This window comes from Plutella xylostella, chromosome 9, assembly GCF_932276165.1.
Source record: "Plutella xylostella chromosome 9, ilPluXylo3.1, whole genome shotgun sequence".
Taxonomy (NCBI): Eukaryota; Metazoa; Arthropoda; class Insecta; order Lepidoptera; family Plutellidae; genus Plutella; species Plutella xylostella.
In genome coordinates this window covers 2,109,343-2,135,345 of record NC_063989.1, presented here as the reverse complement: position 1 = coordinate 2,135,345, position 26,003 = coordinate 2,109,343, and the positions used below count along the sequence as shown (strand labels likewise).

Genomic DNA, 26,003 nt, shown 5'->3' with positions numbered 1-26,003 from the left:
AACAAACATGTATTTAACCCAATGAACGCATCCAATCATAGCTCAGGAAATGATGGCAATACCAGCTCGGTAGTACATACAAATTAAACGGTACATAACAGTACCTGGTGTCCCAGCCACGCGACTGTGAGGTTGTATATTCTTGGAAGCTAACTAGGGACTTGATGGACATGCGAGCTTTCGACGGCCATATGTCATCCTTCCTCTTGCTACTCGTATAGTGAGTGCGTTTCATGATGTGGCAGCCGAGGTAAGATTCACATGAAGTGCGTTGTTTGTGGTGTTAATTTTTCCACCCAAAATATTTTCTTTTTTTCTTGCCCACTATGGAATTATAAACCCCTGAAAATATAGAAAATCTGTTCATAGTTGAACATCCACATAGATTTTGCAATTATTTATTACCTACGTACATTTCTTCAAAAACCTGTATTCAGACTGACACACAGATACGATCGTCAGCGTTATAAAACCCTTGTTTTGTTTAAGTGTAAAAAATATCGAGTGAGATAGCACTATACAAAAGTCTTCACGTATCAATAAGGCTTCGGATGCCTTAGCATTTCTTATGCTCTCAATGTTTCTGCAATATAAGGCTTATGATATAAAGTACGTAATGACTTTGATTGTGGACAAGCATGTGCATGATAGCCGTAGCTGGAACAATGTTTACTCGCTTAATGCGTGGAAATTGACATGATTTTCTTGTGATTTCGTTTGATTTATCCAAGAAAAATGGTGTTTAGCTTGAAAGCAACTTTCGTAGTTAAACACACACTTTGGCTCACAGTAATTGTAGCTTAAGAAGTAAGAAAGAATGAACTTACAACTATAGATTATAGTGGTGCCTGTATATTTTGTAATTTGTTCTTATACTTAACTACAATAAAAACAATGCCGTATTTATTAAAAAGCATCTTGCGCATAAACGTCACCCAGAGCCGTTAATTATTTATTCCAAAATGGCCGACAAAAACAGTCCAATTCTTTATTCAAAACGCCAACTCTGCAGCATCATCAAAACATCTGCCCGTAAACTGGTCCGGCACACCTGCCCGCCAAATCGCAAAAAGCATTCAGGATCGCTGACAATAACAGGTGGTTGCTGATCCCGCGAATTTATTGTCGAATCAACAACGTTATGGTAATCAGAATATGCCCTAAGCGCTGCGTTTTACCATGAATTAGAAATCTAAAACCTTATAAGGACTTTAGTAGATAAATGGGTACATGTTAAAGGTTGTTAAGAATTTAATCTTAATTTGGTGTAGAGGCGAATAAAAGTGCAATTACAGAAGTACATTATGTAGAAATGGTCGTAAAAATAAATGATATCATAGACCTCGTAATCCAAAAGCCTTCATGTAGGTTGCGCTTGCTTCAATCAATTTACGATTCGCCGCCTTGTTTGTGGTAACACTTTCAATTTGAGAAGTATTATGTGCTTCGTAAGCGTAGGTCGGTAATAAGATTAATAAGAAGTTGGGAGTACCCAAACTACGTACATACTTACTTAATTTTTGTGGTTTAGGATAGTTAAAGCACTATCGGAATGAAAGGAAAAAGTATTTTCTGAAATACACAATAGTAGGTATATATTTACCACCTTTTGATATATAATTTTAGTAAAAAGTTCTACTACTCTATGTCTATAATCGTACGAGATAGTTTTGCAATAGTATTATAGAAAAGTATTTATAAACATATGTTTTCAGAAAACATTTAAAAGCTATACCTTTGTATTTTTTTATCGTGTGGGTTCAGTCTCACCTCAAACAATCGCAATCACATTTGGTGCTATTCTTTATTATCCCTCCAAATTGTGAAACGGTACAAAAGTACCCAAATGGGATCACCCACTCAAACCTGGAGGGTTACTCTATACTGACGAAAAACGAACGAACGAGAGCTGTCGTGCAATCGGCACGTTTAATACAACGAGATAGAGTCGTGGCTCGCGCAGCAGAGCTCCGAAACTTAGTTTTTCGTTATATAGAGTGACCCCCTTGAGACAGTTCTAATGAGTCGCCACGTGGGAGGAAACGGAAGCGTTGGTGGTACAGTGGAAGACCACCCTTGAAGTGACACTCCCAGTCAAATTTAACTCTTACGGCCCTCGGATTAAGATCACCATAAGCCTCAAATCTACAATATAAAATACCTGACTGTACTACTGAGGTTGTGATTATTAAATTTCACATTGTAATTTGTATATCCGTAGGCCTATGATAGCCACTTCACGTCATCTGTTGAAAAGCTTGATTATGACGATTGTTTACTTTTTAGTCTGAGGTTTAAATAGTAGTTAGCTCATGTTTGTGTACGTGGGCTCGTTTTATACGGTGCATCAGAAGATCATTTTTCATTTGTTAATAATCCGTATTGAAATTCGACATTTGTCAGACATACTTACTTAGATATATATGTAGTCGTAGATACATCTGTACTTAGTACTTATTGTACTACCACAAAAACTAACACTGTTTAACAAGTGTTTGAATCGAAATTGGACAGATCTTGTAGGCGTTTGACAGAGCGCTTAACACCTGTTAAATACTGTCTAAGTTTTGGTGGTAAGGCCCTTAGTCTTAATTTTTTAAGTAGGTTTGAGATTAATTATTTTCTTGCTTATGGTCAGTCTCATAGACAAACCAAGTACTTAGATAATCAATTAATCATACACTGCATCTGCTCTACGTACAAACCTACCATACATATTTTGCACATACATAAATAATACTTACAAGAAGATAACTAGCGTTGCACCTGCATAATACATTGTTGATGACCATGCAATATCTTTTTCATACTTTGTAATTTTAATTCCAAACCCACTTTAATCCGAGTCATACATCTTGCTTAAAAACGTCCGTTGCAAACCTCCTACGAAGATAGTAAACTTAAAATTTATTCATTATCAAGTTGCAATCAGCCAGCCCATAAGGTGCTATAAATTAAGATGATATTGTCTTCGTGATAGCCACATTTAAGGACCTGTCGCCTGCGCGTGTCGTCGCCTCATCAGGTGTGTCGCGACATCTGGTCATCGACGGCATTTGTGCGGCAAAAAATATGGATCACAATAGCTACTGTATTGCTCTTTAGAGTATGTTTTTCCTACAGGATGTTTAAAGATATGAACCGTCAAAAATAAGAATTTAGTACAATACCTGGTCAGTCAGAAGCAGCCACAGTGCCGCCGTTTCACATTACCATTCAATCATCCGCAGAGCTGCCGATCTATCATCTGTCAGGTGGAGTCAGGTGACCTGACTCCACGGACCCAAAGGACCTGATCGGGTCCTTTGGGTCCTACAAGTTTTTTCAGATTTGACATAATCTACAGCGTTAATTAAGCATGATTGTTGAATGCTAATTTTAGATGGTGGTAGTTGTTATGGTACGTACTTAGCAGTTCTAGCAGTAAGCAAAATATTAGTCTATGATGCTTTACTATAAGCCACGCATTGCAAACCGTATCAAAGTAATAGCACAGAGTCAGCGAAATGTAACAACGTGATGACTTGATGAGTAAGGTTTGTGGTTGAAAGTCAAGTTCAATTCATTTGTTTTTATTATTGGCATTGAACGTAGTGTTATGATGACGTGCCTTATCGCTATTTTCTATGAAAATGTGATGTTTACATAATCGAATAGAATTGTACACGAATAGATTTTCGCCTGTAAGGGCGGTATGTTTTAAGTACTTAAGATATTCATGAAATAAAATATGAAACATATTTTGGTAGTAATATTATACCTATTACAGATTTATCGACATCTGGCAATCAATAAAACACCTACCTTCATTAAAATTTACAATTAATCCTCACACCTTATAGAGCTATCCCATGCAATGCGCAATGTGGCGCCAAATAGCCTTATAACGTTAATGTATAAATAACATGAAAAAAACCTACGTACAAACAACTTGTTGACTCACATAAATAATAATACACTTAAATGTATATGGCCAATACACCTGCTTGGCACACGCCTCAAGTATCTAGGAACATGGAAGGAAAATTCTTAATTAACTACTATGTGGTACCAATTTACTAGGCATTTTATTATTATCTCTTGTGCTTTTAATAAGTGTTTACGTGTAGTGTAGGGAGGTCTTGAAATTTAATATTTTCTGAATATCGGCAAATGTGTATGCTGATGTTTTGTTTTGTGAAGCACGTGTTTTGTATTTTTACTACAGCTATACATTAGTTACATAGATAAAGGTATATCTACTATATGAGATTTCGTAGTAGTTGTTTCTTTTGTATGTCCTGTGCTTATTTTAGTCCCATCATCACCCGTTTCATAACACCACATAATACCGTTTGTTTTGATAACAATTATTCACCAAACTTTTACGAAGATACCTAATCATTTCTCGATAATCGTGATAGGCTTCTTCTCGTCTACTATTGCAAGGGTAGACCTGATAGACGTATTTCATCCCTCGGCAGTGTAGGAGTACCCACAGTAAATTGTCAACGACGCCCCTGAAACATCCTCCATCCAAGAAAAGTAGTCCACCTGGTATTATACTACCAAAAAAAAGTAGCCCACTTCCATGTCATCACCCGTCACCATCTAGTCCTGTCCTTCACCGACACCTGGATCTATGCTATGCGCATCCCTCACACGACATCTTGGTTGCAGGTGCTGTGGCATCTGGACATTTTCCGTCGCAGCTTCCGCGAGCTTAGCGGCCACGCTTGTCTCGGCCCGTCGTGCATTTTTTGCGCGCTAAAGGTAAGTTTTTAATTACCCTTTGCTTCTTTAGCCTAATTAATAGAACCGCCACCTGCCTCGGAATAAGGACGCCAGCTTTGCGCCGTGACCAATTAGGATAGCCTTGGATTGGACACTGGACAGTGTAAGGAGAAAGGGTAATTCTGGTTAAGTTAAGTTTTATACGTAACGTTAACAGGAAATTACGTTGCTAATACTGTAGGTACTGTATGTACTACTATGTACTGTAAACATGTGTCCATTGTCACTGTAATTCAAGCATGTTCTGGATGTCACTCCGAGAAGCTAACTACTAAATGAGGTATCCTATGATGAAAGCTATAGCCATATTATAGATACATTCTATAAGTGACCGATTCCACTAGAAATCATCCTCTCAATTGACCGACTGTCGATGCCGTATTCGAAGGCACCACTTCCCAAGAAAACGTTCACAAGACTATGAATAAGCAGTCTAATACGAAAGCTTAGTTTGACCTCGGCGCTTGCCTTTATACGTGACCTTTCTGAACAATGGGGTCTGACTCTGCTCGAGCCCCACAAAACGCCCCTCAAACACTGATTGCCGTCTTAGATGATGTTTTCAATGCTCCAATAGTGCTCGCCAACATCTTACAATGTGCCTACATGACCGCACATGTAAGCTTGAATTTAAACCATTCAAAGGATTCCGCGATTTGCGCGCCTGTTTTGTACAGCGATTAGTTTAATTTCTAACAGCCATTAGCAGTATCTAGGGTCTTAAAGCTCGCTTAGAAAATTGCTCCTGCTGCGGAGATCATTAAAACAAAGTTGAAAAAATCAGCGACGGCCACTTTGTGTTGCGTCAAAGCAATCTTCTACGAAGTGTTGCTGCGTTCAGAAATAGCTTCTTTATTACACTAGACTTGTGTGGAAGAGATTCATAGGGCATTGAGCACGGGCTACCGGACAAACCGGCTCCACGGCGGGTTCACGGCTAGCGCAGCTATCATCTTTACAATCTTAGCTTGTTTTCTTCCAGCTTTACGTTCCTACGTGAACTATGGCTAGCTATTCACAAAGAAAAATCCACAAACAGACCTCATACAGCCGCACAAAGGTCATAATCCCAACAAAAAGGTGGCATAACAACTTTCTATTGTATTGAGATTGAGTTAGCACCTACACGAACGCAGCCTCCGGCGCACGTGCACACTACGTTTCGAATTTCGAAAACCAGTTTGAAGTTCGCGGGGTTTCTGACCAATCGCGTGGCGCGGTGGGTTCGTGGAACTCTTGGCCTCGCTTGTGATTGGTCGGAGTTTCCCGCTAGCGACACAAAGCTACGATGATAAACATCGTAGTATAACATGTCTGGCGTAATGCTTGTTTTGGAGTACGCTAAGAGTATTTTTAGGGGCCTGCTGAAAAACTATCTTAGACCATTATTATTATTTCGGTTGCTGTATACTAAAGTAAAGTTATAATTGGGTGTATTTTAACGTATAACTGTCTCAAATTAAGTAAGCTTTACGGATCCACGGTGGTGCACTGGAGCGGTCACTGTCGTACTAATAAACCGGCAATTTTTTCACGATCCCTGACCGTCCTGTAATTTATCTTTCACGTCATAATATTTTTACCGTCTATGGGTCTTTGTTTCTGGTCTCTTGTAGCAACACTGTTCCGGAACGATGCCTAAATCACCGCAGAATTAAAAGAAAAAAATTAAATAAAACAAAAGTTGCTTGAACTATTGAATTCAATCGACCAAATAACAATTAGGTGCATAAACTTTTTTATAGGTACAGTGACGGATTCGCAAATATGTAATAAGCCTGCTTGCTAAAGAGATAGGATCATTATAGTTAAGTCGACTGAACCATTTCATACTTAGGTGACAAACTGTTAACAGTTCATAAATTAACACCTATGCATACAGAGATAACTTAATTCACTTATCGTTATCACACCCGCCCATTGGCGTTGAAAGTGTTAATAACGTACTTTTGTAGATCTGTGTAAAAGTTCATTAGCATGAGAGATAAGATGTCAAAGGGATAATGTTATGTGTGTGCTTACTGGTTACGTACATAACAGGCTATGATATAAAAAATACAATACATATGTATAAGATAAGAATAAAACCGTCTTACAACCCAAAAGTCACTTTACGCTATCAACAATAAGGAGGATGTTGGTTGGAACACAGATTATCTGGCCTACTTTAAGTTAAGCTAAGCACGTAGATAAAACGCTAGCTGGGTGCTTTTCCACCAGAGATGTGCTATGCAGCTATGCTGCGAAGATGTGATATCTACGCTACGAAAATATGTGACCGTTTCCACCAATACTACGCTAGGTAGCTGTGCGAGGAAGATGCGCTACGAAGATGCGCCGCCGCAAAGTAGCTGTGCGAGAAAGATGCGCATCTCGAGCTATGCTATGTATCGATAGTAGGGAAACGACGGGCATACTGTAGGTCTGCTCTGCACATACATAGCTACACCACTCGCGATGGTCCATAGCACATATCCATAGCACGCATCCATAGCACACATCCATAGCACGCATCATTCCATACAAAAAACATATCTTAGTTGAATCCGTTTTCACCAGTGCTAAGCTATGTGCACCAATAATATGATTGGTGGATATCAAACGCATCCATAGCATCGTAGCATAGCACATCTCTGGTGGAAAAGCACCCTAACGTGCCTAACTGTTGGGTACCACAGATTGAGGTTCTAGAGCGCAATTGGGATAGTCATTTTGGACCTGCTAGAATGAAAAGGCAGTTAACGTTTTATCAAAGTGTACCTATACCTGCTTGATAATCTGGATTTAATGGTAGCAGTGGAGGTTGAAGAAATTGGAATAGAAAAGATGTATAAAATCTTCCATAGCACTTTGTCAATCGGTTTGTTAATAAGCGCATGAATATAAAAATGAAAAAGCTCCTGAATATCTTGTAGTATATTTAAATTGACAAACATGATAAGCCTTCAGACAGGTACAGCCATAAAATTTTACATATCAAGTGAAATGTTAAGTACATAACAGTGTTAAATAGATGATATCTCGCTGAATGCAGAACTAACGAGGGTATTGTAACTGAGCCAAGAAGAAAGTAGTTAATGCAAGGAAAAGTTATAATTGCTACTTGTATCAGATGCGTATAGGTATTGTTGATAAATCCTTACTAATATTATAAATGCGAAAGTAACTGTGTCTCTCTGTCTGTCTGTCTGTCTGTCTGTCTGTCTGTCTGTCTGTTACTCTTTCACGACAAAACTACTGAACGGATTTGAATGAAATTTGGTATACCTATGGTATAGACCCTGGGAAAGAACATAGGCTACTTTTTATCCCGGAATTCCCACGGAAAAACTTTTTAAGGCGAAGCGTAGCTCGCGGGGACAGCTAGTTTACTATAAATTACTTGTTCGAGGTTGTAAATGAGACAAGGAGTATAATGACTAGTATCTTAGGCTTTATTCATAGAGCTTTCAGTCGGTTTACAAGGCGACAACTTTATACCTGAATTTTGAGTTTCTGATAGACATGTAAAGTCTGTTTTTTAATCTCTGGTACTAAATTGACAGATTCTGAACTGTTCATCAACAGTAGATTGTCTCACCAATAGAACGATATGTCACTTAATCACGGGACAATCGGCTGTTGATGAACCGTTCAGAATCTGTTAATTTAGTATCTGAGATTAAAAAACAGACTTTACAGTTTAAATTCGAATTGAATTGTGTTTATTGCCGATTTAAAAACACAACAAACCCTTTCAAAGTTCTAAAACGTCATTCTTAAAAGCTTATTAAGATTAAGCTACTCGTTAAATAAGAATAAACGGTTGGTTTGTGAATGTAGTGATTGTCAATACAAATTACTTGGAGTTACCATTTCAATAAGTGGCTTGTATGAAGCTGTATCAAGAGGTACCGGTTGCTCGGCTCTCATTTGTGATTATCATAATTGGATTTATTACTCAGCTTAGTCGGGAAATGGATCGGATTGCCAACATCGGGTGACGCGGTCAATAAACTAAGATAAAATTATATTTAGATTAGAATTGTGAATACAGCCAGTGTGAATAAATAATAATAATTTCTTTATTCAAATTACTAAGATCCAATTTTAATAAAGTCAGTTGCTGACTGCCCAGCGTGCGCCGGACATTAAAAAAATACAGTTGATACGTCAGCGGATGCCTCTTTCGTGGACCCCTCAGTAGTACCAATTTAGACAGTTAGGGCCTTACCATAATAACTTAGACAGTATTTAACAAGTGTTTACCGCTGTCAAACGCCTGCAAAATTTGACAAATTTCCTTTTAAACACTTGTTAAGCAGTGTTTAAAGTTTTTTGTGGTAGCACAGTTACTTTTTTACATCTTATTTTGTAAAAAACCGTAAACTTATGAGATAACTAACTTATTATATTCGTGTATGTGTAATTGTGTATATAGATTCCCTGAATCATAGTATAATAGATATTTAGACTTTGTGCTAGTCTACCTCACGTCTGTTTCTTTGTTATGGTTGCCTTATTTAGTATCAGCGTCTGGTTCTGTAGGTACCTCCCCTAGTCGTGATTCAGACTATAGCTAAGCTGAACCTAGAATACCTAGGTATATGTCTAAGCATGGCGCCGGAGCCTAGACAACAATATATCAACGTAGCCTTTTCTAGATGTGATCTATATTCCAGTTTCCATGGACATAAAAGATTTGTGAGTTTAGCTTTAGATCTAGAACTGTCTTTATCTGATAAGGTTAGGTAATATACATTAATCCTAGCTACCTTTCAGTAACCGTGTGTTTTATGACAATATACTATCAGATTAACAGTTTCGAATGTAAACAAAACAAAATATTAAATATCCATACAATAAATAAACAGAAGAATGTAACAGTAATTGATTGTTCTTAACCCAACGTTGCATTGCCTCAGCCAATCCGGTGAAAGTAATCTGAGACATCGTAGCCCGATCTTGCAGAGTAGATTACCAGCACTGATATAAACTTAACTTATTTTATAACCATTCCAAATCTTTGTAACATTGGAATGCTTGTCGCTAGCACTTAAACTAATGAAGTTATAAAACGAAGATTTTATAGATACTGCATTAAATTAAAGAACGAATAGCCGTGTTTTGTATACATATAATGTGCGTGCGAATTTGCTCTTAGGATTAAGCCATCCTTTTGTACTTTTATTTTTTTCTTATATTTGTACAATAAAGAATTAGTTTATTAAATAAATAAATTTGCATTTTACCTATGCGTAATTTCATTTTGACAACAGGAATTAAAAAAAATAAAAAGTTAAAAAGGAAACTTAATCTAGATCATTTCCTTCCCCATAAACAACCTGTAATTTAAAAGAACACTAACCACACATAATGTGGCGTGAACACAAACTTCACATTCAAAACGAATCGAGATGCACCTTTTTAGACGGATCCTACACTATAATCCTTTAATTCGATCGCCTCGTTTTAATTGGATCGGGTTATATCAATCCGTATTTCATGCGCTTCAACCACGCAACACGAATACAGAAGGGTTACTCTATACTGACGAAAAACGAACCAACGAGAGCTGTCGTCACGTCGTGGCCAGGTTTAATGCAACTGGATAGAGTCGTGGCATATAAAATGACTCTCTTACCTCGAGATTCCAATGAATCTGCAGGGGAGTCACTATCTCTTATGGGTCGATTACACCTAACAAGTATAGTGGTGAGACAGTATCCTCGGCCAATTCTCGACCAATGAACGGCTAGCAAGTGACCGAGTGCTCGGCCGAGGACACTGACTCGCCACTGTACTCGATAGGTGTAATCGACCCATTACTAACCCGTTGTGTTAAACGTAACGTCGTTCGTTCTTTGTCTCACTAGAGTAACCACCTCGCGTCGTGAAGGAAATTTTATACAGCAGATAAAATGGATTGATATGTATTATGTATAATACATTATGGATGTACAGTAAGCGCCGCCTCAGAATCAGTAAATTCTACACTTGTAGCACGAATGTAAGTCTTAGGCGGAAAGTAATAAGGTCTTTATAGTTAAGCAGTCCTCCACTGTACTTCTCCAAGCTCGTGCCAGCTTGAAAACCGGTTCATAAAAGCTAGTACTTATAAGTTTAATGCACAAACATATAAGTTCTTCAAGTTTATGTCTTTGAAATGTTTTTCCTCTTTACGTGACGAAAATGTAATAGATGGGTATTGGATGTTAAAGGGCAGATAATATTGTGGACATTGTGTGTGTTTATGTCCAGTAATATAATGCTTCCTTATGATGGTGATTATGTATTGTGAAGTTACAAAATGTAAATGGATGCTTGTTCAATTAATGAACTGTAAGATAATGAAAAAAGAACAAGTTGTTACAATTGTTCGTTTCCTACAAGAAATCAGGACCAACATAATTTTTCTTTATGTCAACTTTATCTTGTATTTGTCTTATACAACTTAGCTATTAAACTTATCACAACATGAGTGCGAATTCGCTTATTTATAGTCACCGGTAAAACACTACATACAATAGTAGGTACCTTGAAAATCTGTGATAAAAAAGGTAGTAACATCCGATATCGCTCCATGCTTCGTACAGAGAACCTATTAGAAGTACTTACAATCGATAGTCAGGATGTTTTTATTTCGAAAAAAACCCGTTTACCTGCCATAGATCCAGAGATACGCAAAAAGTACACATCCTGTGCTTTGTATTGAAGGCTTCAATAATAACAATGTACAATAGTTGACGCCAACTGTCCCAATGCAATTATCTACTGAGTGGTCTATTGGTCTATTGTGATTTATGCAGTTCTGAATCGATCCCTCTAGGCAATATCATCTGTAATTATTATATTTTACACTTATTATGACCCAATATATTTTTAATGATAGGCTACTGTGCATTAATTTTACCTTGTCTCCTGAAAACTGTATTGATAAGTCCAAGAGTCAGCTTTATTCTCCTAAAATAAGTAGTAAATTTGCTCGAAATTGAATACCAATTCAAGGGACGCTGTCTCACTGAACGGTAGCCTTTTGATCCCACTTGTCTACTCCCACGTAGTCCAAGCACCCACACGAGAACAATTAGCAAGCCGGCATAATCATGCTGGCAATCTATTACGAATTTGTTAACCAAGATTAACTATTAGCTGTAAAAGGGCTTTTTTAACCGGCGATTCGGTTCAGCACCCACGTTGGTAGAACTGGCGCCAACCGCCCCCGTTTTCCGGTGGCTATCTTAAATACTGACCAATCACGTGGCTCTTGTTATAGTGTCATGTCGTAATATGTAATCTACGTTTTTAGTGATTTATTTAGTTATAAATTGATCTTCTATCAGTGTTGCGTGTCAAAGGTCGAGGAGCGTAGGTGCATCGTGGGTGCTCGTCTTGTTAGTGGATGATACGAGTAACATGTGTATGTATTTACAAATGAAAATATAACGAATAGATTGAATAGGTATACATTGTAGACGAATGTGGTTTGAATTGAGCGTCGATTAGAATAAGCGGGTATCACACTCTAGCAGCACATGTCTGTAAATCGTTGAGATACATATTTTTTTCAATCATCTCTACATACAGAGGTAATATTTAATTGACATAAATGAGCTTGTATAATCTGAAATAACACTATTAAAAGATTTTTATTACACGATACTACTACCGTTTGTATGTTATGAATCCAGTTTTATCTACAAATCTTACAAAATACGATACCAATTAACGAACTTTTCGTGTAATTGGATACAAAACTACTGGTAGTTAAACCAATTTTTATTAACCGCAAGTTTGGTGGCCGCGTGCGTTTCGTGTAAGATTATGTTTGATTGGTTAGTTTAATTGACGTGGCGCGCGATGCGACAGAATGCGCTTAGCTGATTGGTGCACATGTCAATACCACCTGACGCATGCGCATGCGTCTATTCGGTTATGGCTCTGTGCCATCATTGTGCTACAAAATAATTAAGTAAACCGAAGTACTCACCACGCTCCAACTGCTCGACAGGTGCGTAGAATACACCTCTCAAATCCTATTATATTCCGACTATTCAGCTGTTTTATCTTCATGCTAGCTATCTGGTTCTTGTCAATCTCCAAGATGTCGTTTCGAAAGGAAGGTCGCCAGGTTTAGTTCTAGGAATGCCTAGAGATAATTAAGACTGCATAGGTGCATATTAAATCATTATCTGTAGATTTAAATCTATACAATAATCTATGGTATTTGTAAATAATGGTATCCTAGTATTCTGTAATGATGCTTTAAGGCTGCAGTTGTCTCATAAAGCACAGATTCCTATGTTTAATGAAAAGGCACTGATGGGTTGGTTTGCATTTCAACTTGCAAAGAACAGTGGCATCTTAAAAAGCATAATTTTTAACCATTGCCTAATCATAGCGCGAGTATTTGCCCAGCGTTATCTGAGTAACAAAGGTTTTTGACTTTTACCTTTAACCTTCACCCGAGAGAATGCCCAATGGCCAACAGTAAACGAGTTCAAATCGTTTCAATCGAACAGTAGGTGTAACGAGATAAAATTACCATTTTAAAACTACATAATTCGCTACAAACTATCGATTTCTTTAACTTCAAAAAGAACTGTTCAAAACGGGTAAGGTTTTGTATGCGATTTCGCTTTTGGTTGTTTTAACATGCTGTGTTTGTTATATACGTTTCTATATGTATGACTAATCTGCATGTTTGTGAATGAGCGTCTCTTAGATCATTCTCTACATCAATACAACAAAACTGGAATCTTTCTGCGAGAACACATACATTCGAGACGGCGATTTAATTTGTTGCTGAAATTATCAAATTATTCAATCTGTGGGAGTGTTCTGTCTGCACCACAATTTGGGCGTAAAACTGGTCTTGAGAGAAATGAACAAGTGGCGGCGCGGCGTTCCACTAGGTGTAATGTAGGACAACGGCACACATTCGGTGCTTGGCAACGAGTGAGAGTGCCCATCAACGTACTCGCTACAACTTGTCACATGAAATTGGATGCCAATGCTACCTCCTCATTCATCATTCTGTAAGGTTATTAATGGCTCGAAAAGTGTTACTTGTTTGATGAATACAAATTAAAGAATAGAAGAAATACCTTTTGTATCGGCACGTACAATCGGAATTGATAAGTCGTGAAATGTTGCTTTCTCTGCATATGTTTATGAGTTTTAAATACGTGTAGGTATGCATAGAGTACTTACAGACCTATAGTACTATTCGCCAAAGATGCAATCAATGTATCAAGTACCTACATAGCTAAAAGATTTGCTAAGCAAGCCATCAATGTTATGTTTTTTGTAAAAAATCGTATGTCCCACACGTTAGTCCAGTGTAATGTTCCGTTTAGCTCATATTTTACGACCGTGTGAAGTTACCAGAACAGGTGGCTCCATTATACACACAGGTTAATGTTCTTTCATAGACACACAGTTCACAGAGGTAGACCTATACACCCCGCGGACATAATATAAAAGGTCCGAGCTTCTAAACGCAATCTTTTTGGAAATAAAAATAAATATTATTTGTCGAATGCACGTTTCTCGTAAATCTCTCTTTTGTAAACCGTTTTTAAACACCTGCAATTAGTTCTAGTGTTTTTGTATCGCAGTGCGTAGTGAGGTGCAAATAATAACAGTTCATAGTTAATTCCCGTGTGACAATTTACGGTGAATTTGAAAAGCTTGGTGGTACTGGGCGATTACGATATAGCGATTAAGTCGTAGTAACTTTATTACACTTAGGGCCTGTTTCAAAATGTTTGGAAAGTGGCTACCTGCGGGATAAGACATACTGTAACTGTCTAAAACTTAATTACACGCTAACATAGAGTGACAGACAGCATGCCTTTTATCCCACAGGTAGCCACTATACAGATACATATTTTGAAACAGGACCTTAACCTCCTGAGACAAAAAACAAACTTTATTTTTTCGGTGGCTGCAATCTCTTGCTTTGTCTGAACCCTATGGTGGGTCTCCTCATTATGTCATCATATGAGGTCACGGGGTCTCTAGAGGGCCAACAAACGTATGTGCTGACTACTTTCTTTCATATTAAATTAAATGGAAAATATTGACGCCATGCAGTCTCGAAATACTGCGTTTCACATTAACGCAGTATAGGCAGGTATATCTAAGTCACGAACAGTTGCATACAAGCAGCCGAGATTCGATTGCCGCAATTATGTTTCTACCGCCAGACCGCATGTACTATTGTACAGTCAGCCAAATATATATTAAGTCCACTTTAATTTTAAACTCCACTTACAAGCCTTGGGTGACATTATGAAAAATACTTAATACTATTACTTAGACTTTATACTACTACTGGCATTGTGTACCTATGTATCATTACAATATTATTGAAATCACATAAATATCTTCCACCTATAAGAGTGTTATTATCAAACTGTTTGCACCGGGGGTACTTATCTCTTGGTTGTCTGTACTTGTTTAATGTAATTACAGAAGTGTGCATACTATCGCGATCAGACCGCCGCCCACAACACCACAGAGTTCAAAGAAAACACCATTCATTGTCTGTGCCTGAAAGTTCACACGCGAGAAAACCGAACCCCGCTCCTGCACATTAAACGTATTAATTATATGATTAGATAAGAAATATAATTGTGTAGGGAAAAACTCTTCATTTTGCGCTCATACGGTACCTGCAATGTAAGGTAACAGCGCAAACGGTAGGTATACCTAGTCATTGCAAAAGTCTTGAAATAAATATTCTTCGGGATGAATGTCCAGCTGAGTTCCCCTTTTTGTGATGCTTAGATATAGGGGTTTCTTGAGTATCTAAAAATGGAACTGATACTCATAATTTAGATGGGTGCAACAGGGTGTTGTAAATACAAAAGATCTATAGGTAAAATAACAATGTTTCTCAATTTCACACGAGATAAAATCTGTAAAATATCTATGAATATGTCGTGATGCGGAGTCTGTGCAACGTGACCTTTGATTCAGTCGATTGCAGCAAATCAATGTAAACTCGTTAGGCCGGATTCTCCTGACATCAATGGATGTTTTGCAAAGACACATAAGGTCATTTTAGCTGCATGTTTTTTGCTATATCATACGAGTGTTACTAGGACAAGTTTTATAGCTATACCTACCAAACCCTTGGCTTCGTTTTCAGATTAAAGTACACTGAAAACTTATCGAATTTGACGTCTACGCTATAAATTGTGGAGATGCGTTACCTACTTATATCCAGCCTAGATTGAGACATTGTATTTTTATATACACTTAAGGATACCTATTATTGGCCTTACCTTACACACACTACTTATGTATAATCTACTTCGTAACGCTGTTGGTTATCTATAAATAAATAAATAGATTAAACTCACAATAAAATGACAAAATAATTAACCCCGACATGTATGCGGATATCACCTCAATAATCGCTCTTTACTAATCTCAGCCTTCTCACACTAGTAGTAGTAAATAACGGTCAAGAACTACACTGATGGCTCTGATTACTTGTGATGAACTTCCGAGTATCAGGCTAAACATTGACATCGGGCCTCATGTTATCATTAACTGGGAAGTATACCATAGTACGTTACGACTCAATGGTATCATCTTACAGAACCGGTACAACCGTAATGTGACCCTTCGAGAGGCGATTTGCATCTGTTTGTTATGTTTAAAACACGCTTTTGCACAGTTGGTGAAATTGGTTTACAGGCATTTCGACTGTATTTAGTTTACCTAAAGTTAGGTTAATGGAAGAAAATAATTGGACTATATAATACCTAAATTTTAATCCATAATATAGGTATATATGTACAATGTTATGCATTAAATTTCAAACTAATGATAAGTTGTCCAAAGCTCATCATAAACCGAAGACGAGTACAGCTAAATATAGTGTAGGTAATTATTCATTCAATAAAGTGCCAAATGAATTTGTCACGGAGAGCCGTGTCGGCGTTTTTGTTTTGTTTTACGTCTAGCATCGTTCGTCTCTAGATAGAATAGATAGTTGAGTAATTATAGCATTTTATGCACAGTTTAGTGGGGGGTCGTTGTACTCGCCATACTGGTTTAATTACTTCGCCGCTGGTCGCTGGCACACAGGATAAAGGATACTATCTGCGTTAACTGAATAAACTTGCATTGCAACCGTGGTATTGCTTACTGAGGAAGAAAGTTGAGATAAAGCGTACATTTTACGACCATAATTACTTTACAATCATCTTTGCTCCTTGCAGCTTCTGTTCATCTTAATGATGCAAATAAAACAAAAACAAAGATGGCGATCCTTCAAGCGACAGATGCTGAGGGCTTTAATTCAACTTTGAAAGCTTCTAGTCCCTAGTCTTTATCTCTATGCCATAATAAGTGCGAGACGTAACCGGACTCCCGCGCAAGCCTCCTTCGCGTCTCGCTCGCTCCTACGCAACCTCACCGCGCAGCAGTAGAGCCTTATTCTCCGTCTCTGTCGCTCTCGCGACTGCGCCCGCGCCTGTCACCGCCGCGCCGCGCGACTACAAGTCGGCCCTCTACGGCACAAAGCGGTCGTATCTTATGTATCGATAATACAAAACGCGCGAACATAAATATATCCTCGATTTCCACACGAAAACTCTCGGATTGACAGTGAATGGTGAATATTTAGTGCTCAATGAAGGTTGGGAGTGCAGTGTGTGTGATCTATGGTGTTCAAGTGAATGCTATTGTCTATTGGGATTGGAAATGACTTCATGGAGTAGTTCACCTTGTTGGTAAAGTTCGTGCCAGCTTCGGTGTTCGACTGTGATCTGCATAAGCGAGCGTACCACACAAATATCTTGGCAATACTTGGCATTATTTTCTCCTGAGCATACCTTCCTTAAAACTGGGTACCTTTACCACAATCACACCGGTTTCACAAACACGTTTCGGTTAATTGAGATTTGCTTAATGTTATTGACTGGTAATTTACTTATTATAATGTAGTTTTTGTCAATAGGCACTGCACATTGCATGTCATCGTCCCATGCTTGTGCCAGTTACCGATAGCATCACCAAAACAAGTGTGTCGTCGGAAATGGCGGAAATTACACACACGCACCCTAATATAGAGCGCAGAGACACTTTGAACAGTTGGTGTAATGCGTCACTAATGGCATGCTATTATTTGAGCCTTTGTTTATCAACGCCTACTCCATACCTCACTAAAGAACTCTTAACTACTCTGGCACAACCTTCGCCTGAAAAAGAACCAGAGGAAAGTTTTCCCGGACTACAAAGGAAATTGTGGCATGTGTTACGAATTATGGTATAACAAACGACACCTTACAATAACTCGGTGAACCGAGATTATCGTAACTTGCACAATACTTTATAGCCTGTATGATTGAATTACGCGTTGCGTATAACAAATCGATTCAAGCGATAAATCATCGGAACCATTTCGCTCGGCAGAAGTTCACCACACTTCGCGATAAGAACTCTTTGTATGGCACCATTAGGTCTAACTAGCTCTTGGTGTTTCATAACGACTGCATTACCTTTCGCGGCGTTTGTGATAACGTCACGTAGTTTTGTGACATACTTACTTGCATTTGTCGAAACAAAACAATAAAGTAAATATTAACTTACGCGCTTGTTGGCTTATTCTGTTGCAACGTTCGAATTCTGAAGAGTTGTCGGTTCCAGTTAATGGCCTGCGATCGTATTGTCTGTAGTGTAATGTAAGCATGTTGGCGGCATCTTCCCCGAATGAATAGCATCGGATTCGGTTTCAACAATAGCCGACGATTGGGAAACATTTGCGGCAATCTGAATAACTTACACGATGCCTTCAAGCAGTTATCATTGTCACGATGACTATTGAGTATTGGTTTCCTATAAGATTGTTTGATTTACAATGAATTCTAACTTACATTATAATGTAATTTATAAGCTTATAACATATAACTATAAATATACAGTAGGTAGGTCTCCGTTCACATTTGGCCTCTACTCTGAACCGTACAGTAAGGTTTTGACAATGGCTCACTAATTTCTCAGAAAGGAAACGTAAAAGGCAAAATAACGTGACATTTTGGAGTGACACGGAGTGTGGCGCAACTCAGAAACTCAGATGGTCTGATAGTCTGATACGACTCGCGGGTTTGATACGTATTAGTAGCTGTTTCGAAATCTCCTCAAGTATGATTCGCCTTTTCGGACTTGGATTAAGAGGCTGAACGTATACTTATGGTAATTGGGTTGGGTTTTTTGCTGCGACTCCCAATCAAGGGTATGCATGCCCATGCTCATATATTTATCCTCAACCAAGGATTTTTTATCTAAAATTTGTGCCCCGATATTTCCTTCCTGGCCCAGGTTTCAAGCAACGAAATTCGAATCCAAGCTGAATCATCTAAACAATTTTTAATTCTAATTCAAGTTGTAGCCAGTTGGCAGAAATTTATTGCAAAACAGGTTTATCTATAGATAAAGGGGTGGAAGCTTAATCAGACTCCTGGTATCTAATCCCGGCATCCTGTCGTCTGCATCGTAGAATCATGATTAATTTCATTAAAGCCTCGAGTCGCATGCTCATGCCGTTATAGTTATGTGTAACTAGATCGCTTCTTGTGTACGTGGGAACTTCTCACGTCTAGCGCCTCGTCTCACGCCGCTGGTTCGCGGGTTTAATACACCAATTACTGTGATTCTGATAATCTGTGTATAAAAATACATCCTGTGCCGGCTTTCTGACACCCAATTTCTATCCATGCATTTATATAACATAAACCTGTTGATTGCCACGCTTTTGAGTGATTAGTGAAATTTTGTGACAGGTGGCTTCCTAAGGACTCATTTCGATCGATGTTTGATGTTTAAAATCTCGCAGTTGTTCAAGTATTTTGATTTACTTCCCTCGCGTATTCGTACGAGTATCTGTCAACACTCACAGCTTGTTATACATAAAATATTCCTTATAAAGCTACCACAAAACCGATTAATACAATTCTTGTTAAGATAATCGAATTACACAATATTAAAGATTACGAACAGTTTTGAATGGAGTAGGGCCAAAATTAGAGACATCATTGATTTTTATGTTTGTTACATTGCGTAGGCGATTCGTAAGGTTTTTCTTAATAAGGCTCTACTACATAAGTATATACCACAACTTTCAATTCAAAGAAGCTTATTCTCTAAGAAAAGAATCTGAATTATTCATAAACTGGCTAATACACGTCTCATAATCGTACAAAGTATGACTAGCTTATGATAAAGAGCCACAATTTCAACATGCTTAAAGAAGCTGATTAGTAATCATAAAAAATACTTTATGACGAACCTTAAGAGCCTATGAAGTGTAAATTTTAAGTGTGTGGTGTTATTTATGGGTTAACATTAATGTTGTAGTGTGGATTGACTTTTGAGTGACGTCATAGGGGAGGTATGGCATGAATGCGCTACATCTTGTGAGAGGAAACTGACCAACTGGCATACCGCAGGGTGAGTCAGGGCCATTGAGAAAGTATTCGTCGTAAAATGCTATTGGGACCATTTCTGTTGGGCTGTTTTCCTTGTAGTTTCACAACTTTGTAGACTTATTCATTTATGTATTTTACCAATTTTTGCATACTCTATGTGCAGTTATAATCGTTCCTGAGGTAGATTATGTAAAAGTTCCTAAAAATTAATCGAGCACGTGGTCTTTTCTATTTTTCATGTGCTATAGTGTCTTATCGTATCGTAAGGTTTCCCCAAAACCCCATCATCTGCACTGCACGTGCTTTCTTCAAAGCCTCTTTCTACCACTTTACTATAGTGTGACTTTATTATCTCTATGCTAACTTCTCCGTACAAATATAAACAAAAGACAAGCGTGCTCTACACAGAAAGAGATAGTTGTTCGGCACCAGTGAGCTAGACAGAGATAGATACAAGGTACCCACGTGAGTCAAGATAACAATAGAAGACAAAAAAGGTTTTACCTGGATCGTGGAGGCTTGCCGCGTCCCCCGCGATTCAGTTTATTTCAAAGCTTTCTGGGAGCGGAACCTTTACACGTTACAGTACTACTTCTAGCAATAATTAATTCTATTACCATCGGAGTGATTCGTGCAGTACCTTTAGTGACTAAAATAGTGCCAGTTTATAACATAGTGGAACTACTAACGCGAACTTCTTTGTAGACACCTGCGGTTCTACCTGTCGACAACAACTGGTGTTTCCCGCCCTTACTTTTTTCATCCAGCCTTAAAAGCCAATACATTATTATTACCATACATAGCTGTGCGTCTATTCTGCCCAGTTGAATTTAAATGCCAAGTCTACAGTACGTGGTTCGCTTGCTTATCGTCCTAACGTCTTATATTTGATCCGTAGTGCTAGTGAATATCAATGAGTGAATTATAACTAAGTGGGAAAAAAAATGCGTGAACAATGATAAAGTTTCGGTACAAACGTAAAGAGCCGGAGGCTGCGGCGGTTCAGCAGAAGAATGCTGGTACTGCTATTCAGAAGCAGAAGATTGAGGGTCTCAGGGACCGGGAGTTGTTACCTCCTAAGGACATGGTGGTACTAGGGTCGCATGGCTCGGTGAAGCATAATACGCTCCCTCGGACGCGGCCGTCGGCGCACCAGTCGCGCCCAGTACAGAGGGACTCCTCGCCTCCTCTCAGCCAGACTACCATTGCGTTGTTTCGAGTAAGTTTAACCTTATTAAATATTTTTACTGTAATGCTATTTAAAAAATAAAACCTTATTTTATTGGTGTTTAAATCAAAATTTTACACATTTTTATGATAAGAACCTTATAAGCTACAGATTTTGTAACAAAAGCATATTAAAATAAGTAAAATATACAAAACAATACCTCCTCTGCCCATAGACAGGGATAAGATCTAAGACCTACATAGAGTTAGAAAGGGAAGACGGCGACTTGTAAGTTGTCTATACAAAAGAGTTCAACGCGCGCGCGCAACTTACGTGCAAGTTTCAAAGCTGCATACAACTTTACTACGTGCGATTATTTGCCAAGTTTCAATAAGCTTATTATCGCCAAGTCGTAAAATTTAAGAGCCAATTATTAAATTAGTGTTACGAGCCTAGTACCTACACTGTTGCGTTTGCATTAGGCAAATCGTTACTTAATGCGAAATCTTAATTGCGTCGTTAATTTATTAACTCTAAATTAATTATTGATAAATATTACTGCTTTTTAAAAAGATATTAATGATTTACAGCGAATACTTTTAAGGCTAATTTGCTCACATTAAAACATATTCAGTAGTTTTTAAGTATTCTTGTTTCTTAGAAACTCTGAAAAAACGCCAAGGACTCAAAATTCTGTTACAAACCTCATTGAAGCAAGCATCGGGTACAGCAACTTACAATGCTCGCCTCGTTTTCCCCCCTACCCCCCTCGCCCCTCTGTCCCATTGTCACTGCATAAGGCAATATGTCTGAGGAATACACAACTTCAGCTCTTAACTTTAACCAAGCCTCTACATCTCAGCCGGGGTGAATTGAATCTTATAGCTTAGGAATAGAGGTGATTGGATGATTTAGGTTTAGAGGGTATTTATGTATGCGCATTACAGTCCTTCCTCCGTTGCAACGTGTGTGTGGAATTGTCTATTGTCCTTAGATTTTGTGACAACGACGTGCCAAAGATGTATATTTTATGGTTTTAGATGTTCAAAGCGCAAAGCTAGTATAGTTTCAATAATTCAAAACAAGATACATAATTATATACTCTATAAAATGATTATGTATGTAAGTCAGTTAGACGACAATATTAGAGCTCAATAGTCTATTTCGTATTCAATTAAATCAAAAACCATTCTATTGACAAGGTCTTACACATAATAAGTCTTGCTCAATCTTATTTTAATACTAATATATTCAGCCCATTCAATATGAACTAAGGAGCGAAAATATTGCAAAACAAGATTGAGTCTTTAATAATACTAGACTATTTTTCAGTATTAAGATGGCACTGAATGTAAATTTTCGGCGTTCATTAGAATAATAATCATGACTTGATTTTAAAATGGCCTGATTTAAATAATTATGTTTCCAGTTGAGGAATACTTAGCAACCTATTTATATTTTTAAGTCCAGAGACATAGTCTTAATGCACGTATAAAAAACGGTAATAGCTCGTTCTGTATTATATATTTAACCCGACCGCAAAAAATCAACCAATCACAGCGCAGCCTGTCAACTGTCTTATTCAAGTTTTACTACACTTTTTCTAATCTCAAACTTTTGAGCATCGAAAAAACAATCTCAACTTTCTATCTCGATTCTTTATCAGTCAAGTTCAACTCATCCATCGTCGGTCCGACTACTTCCAACTAAGAACCGGGGTCACGGTGGCTCTTACTTTACTCTCCCACGACACAATGCTCTATGGCTAGGCACTCAACCAGGTTCCCATAACTGGGTACTGAACGCCCCACAAATGTCACCTCATGTTTGATGCATGAGTTCCGCATACGAAGCTCATAAGTGCTCCTTTAGGAAGTTCGTTATCAGCTTCCTAATATGCCAGGAGTTGCAACACATAAATTCTTTGCTGTTAAAATTATGGCGGTCTATGGGAGGAAAGTGGACTGGTCTTGTGTTCTGGACTTGTTATGTAAGTAGAGTGTCTTATTTTAGTCTGTACGTAGACATAGATCTTTAGTAGTTCATTTCTGGACGCCAAACTATAGTTTATGTCTTAGCCTTGCTTTGTTAAGCAAACAACGAAACGTAACATTTTGAATATTGAACTGTGCACTTTTCGATGGAAATTTGACTGTACGAATAACTGATTCATTTTTCGCTATAATAAACCTCAACAAAGATCTTCAAATTAACGTAAAACTAAAAAGAAATCTATTTAACGCACGACGCATCAATGATTCATCTTGACAGTGAAATCATCTTATTACCTAATAGGAAAAGTTCAATTACTGGATGACTAAATAAGCTTTCTTCTTAACGCGAAGATTACGTGCGAGGCTTTTAGCGGAAGCGGCGCAGGCGCAAGGTGCAGCAACGTCCGCCGGAAGCGGAGCGCATCAGATAAATGCACTTTTACACTAAAAACTGGAGGAAACAATTAGTGCATTATAGTACTCTGACTTGTCACGCTCGGAACACTGCATGTGCAGGGTATTAAAAAGTGGTGACTCAAGGTGTCATTCTATACAATTATTCGTGTATATTTTTATAAAATGTGCGTTTTTTTTTTAAATCTCAGAATAAAAGTTGCAAAGAATGACGAGTTTACCTTTATGGTTATTATACAACTTATGCAACATCCTGTAGTACTCGGACACGTCACACTTATAACACTAACGTCATATTTGGCCACGCTTGTGATACTGTTAATAACGATTGTAGCTCTGAATGAAATGACTCAGGTGTGGATTAACTTCGTAAGCACGTTTTGGGTTCACAGAAAATTTTGCACGTACCACGACTTAATTTTCGTCTGAAGGTAATAATTTGGCATTGCGATTATCGATTGATTTCGCCATTTGAGATATTGCCTAAAGTAGTTTCTGATATTTTATTAGATCGCTATGATATTTGATTGTTACGAAATTGTGTTATTATTTACTATTTTAGAATAACTATTAAGTATACACCATTATTTATCTAATAAGCGTAGACACGTGTGGTTCCAAAGGTCTTACCCAACTCCTCTCAAGATATATACAGCTAAGCCGAGGCACATTTCCACTAAATCAAATCGTTAATCAGTCCGTCCATTAAACGAAACGATCCTACAATCACTAATAAAAAATGTTATAAAATCCGAGAACTTGTTTGAAGAACACGTCAAGAGCGTCGACCAGGTCACGCCATGTTGGTGACCTATACTGGTACCTTACCGGTTCTTCATGTCCAGAACATCTGACCACCTAATTTGAATCTTAAAGCTTAGGATTTAAGGGCTAAATTTGCGTTTCCGTGTAGGTTTGAGGTTTCTTCGTGCCTGCGTCGTTGTTCGTTTTGTTTTCCTAACGGTGGCGGCGAATGTGTTGGTAGGAAGTCAGTTTGCGGATAGTGGAAATGAACGCGAATAAAAAGTGTTTTATCACTTTTTTCATGGTTCCTAATCTTGTTTATGCTCTTAAGTGCCTATGGTATCTAATTAGCAATTAGGGTTTGATGTGGATGGATTTAATTTGCAATTTTGCATTACAGTTTTACTGAGACATTAGAATGATTGCATTCGCTCTTTAGCATTCATTAACCCTTTTATCCCTTCCGTACTGTCATAAAGCTTGTTTGTTACAATTTTACGGTAAAACGGCTGGATACATTTTTACGAAATTAGCCATGGCTAGCCTTCTGGCAACAACACATAGGCAACTTTTTTACCCCCGCATTTCCAGTGAATTTTTCCGAAAACCTTCCCAATACAGAACCTCTTAACCCAACCAACTAACCTTCCACTCTCCTTGTCACCAGGAACTATTCGCGCAACTGCAATGGTCGGCCGAGCGCGCGCCCGCCGCCGACAGCCTACGCCGGGCGCTCGGAGGCAACGGCGCCCGTTTCCAGCTCGGCTGCATGGCTGATGCCAGCGAGTGTTTTGAACATCTGTTGCTAAGGGTCCATGCGCATGTGGCGGCCGGGCCGGCGGAGCGAAGGGACGATGATGCGTGCAGGGCGCCTCATTGCGTGCCGCACAGGAAGTTTGCCATGATGCTGGTGGAACAGAGCGTTTGTGGCGCCTGTCAGGCCACGTCGGAGCCGTTGCCGTTTACTCAGGTAATTTTGGGAATTTATTGTTTAGGCTAAGAATTTACAGGTTGTTTACAAGACATATGTAATCTGAAAGTAGCCCTTGAAAGTCATGGAACAAAAGTTGTTCAGTATAATGGCTACTTTCATTGTATATTTGCATAAAATACCATTTTGTTAGTTGATCATAATGAAATAGGTAGATCTCTAATTTTCTTTATAACTTTATAAGTAGTAACACTTAGATGTAGTTTTTCCCTCACGTACGCAAGCTACATTAGATGCCCAGGAAGGTAGGTCTGAATGGCATCGTATCAAACGAAGTTACTTTCGCTCTATAATCATATTAATGTGTATCTAACTGCATATAATTTGAAAGCTTAAGTTTACGGGACAGTTTTGGTTAGCGAATGGGCTTCTATTCTAAACTGGAGCAAATAGAAAGGGAGGCGCCATTAGCAGCAGTGAAAGGATTTCTGCCGCAGTTCCCTGTGTTTTCCGTTCACAAAACCTTTAGTATCTACTTGAGAACAACGACAATC

General features: G+C 38.3%; 1 protein-coding gene across 4 annotated transcripts in view; it reads left to right on the top strand.

Moving 5' to 3' along the window:
• LOC105389135 overlaps positions 1-26,003 on the top strand; it is a 74,286-nt gene that overhangs the window by 43,214 nt on the left and 5,069 nt on the right. For 2 of the 4 annotated variants that reach the window (XM_048623041.1, XM_038122063.2), the window contains 2 exons: positions 4,660-4,752; positions 25,186-25,488. In XM_048623041.1, the coding sequence (XP_048478998.1) occupies positions 4,660-4,752; positions 25,186-25,488 (396 nt within the window). Of the gene's footprint in view, positions 1-4,659; positions 4,753-16,679; positions 17,505-21,096; positions 21,418-25,185; positions 25,489-26,003 lie in introns of those variants that run through there. The other 2 variants (XM_038122057.2, XM_038122037.2) reach the window with 2 other exon arrangements.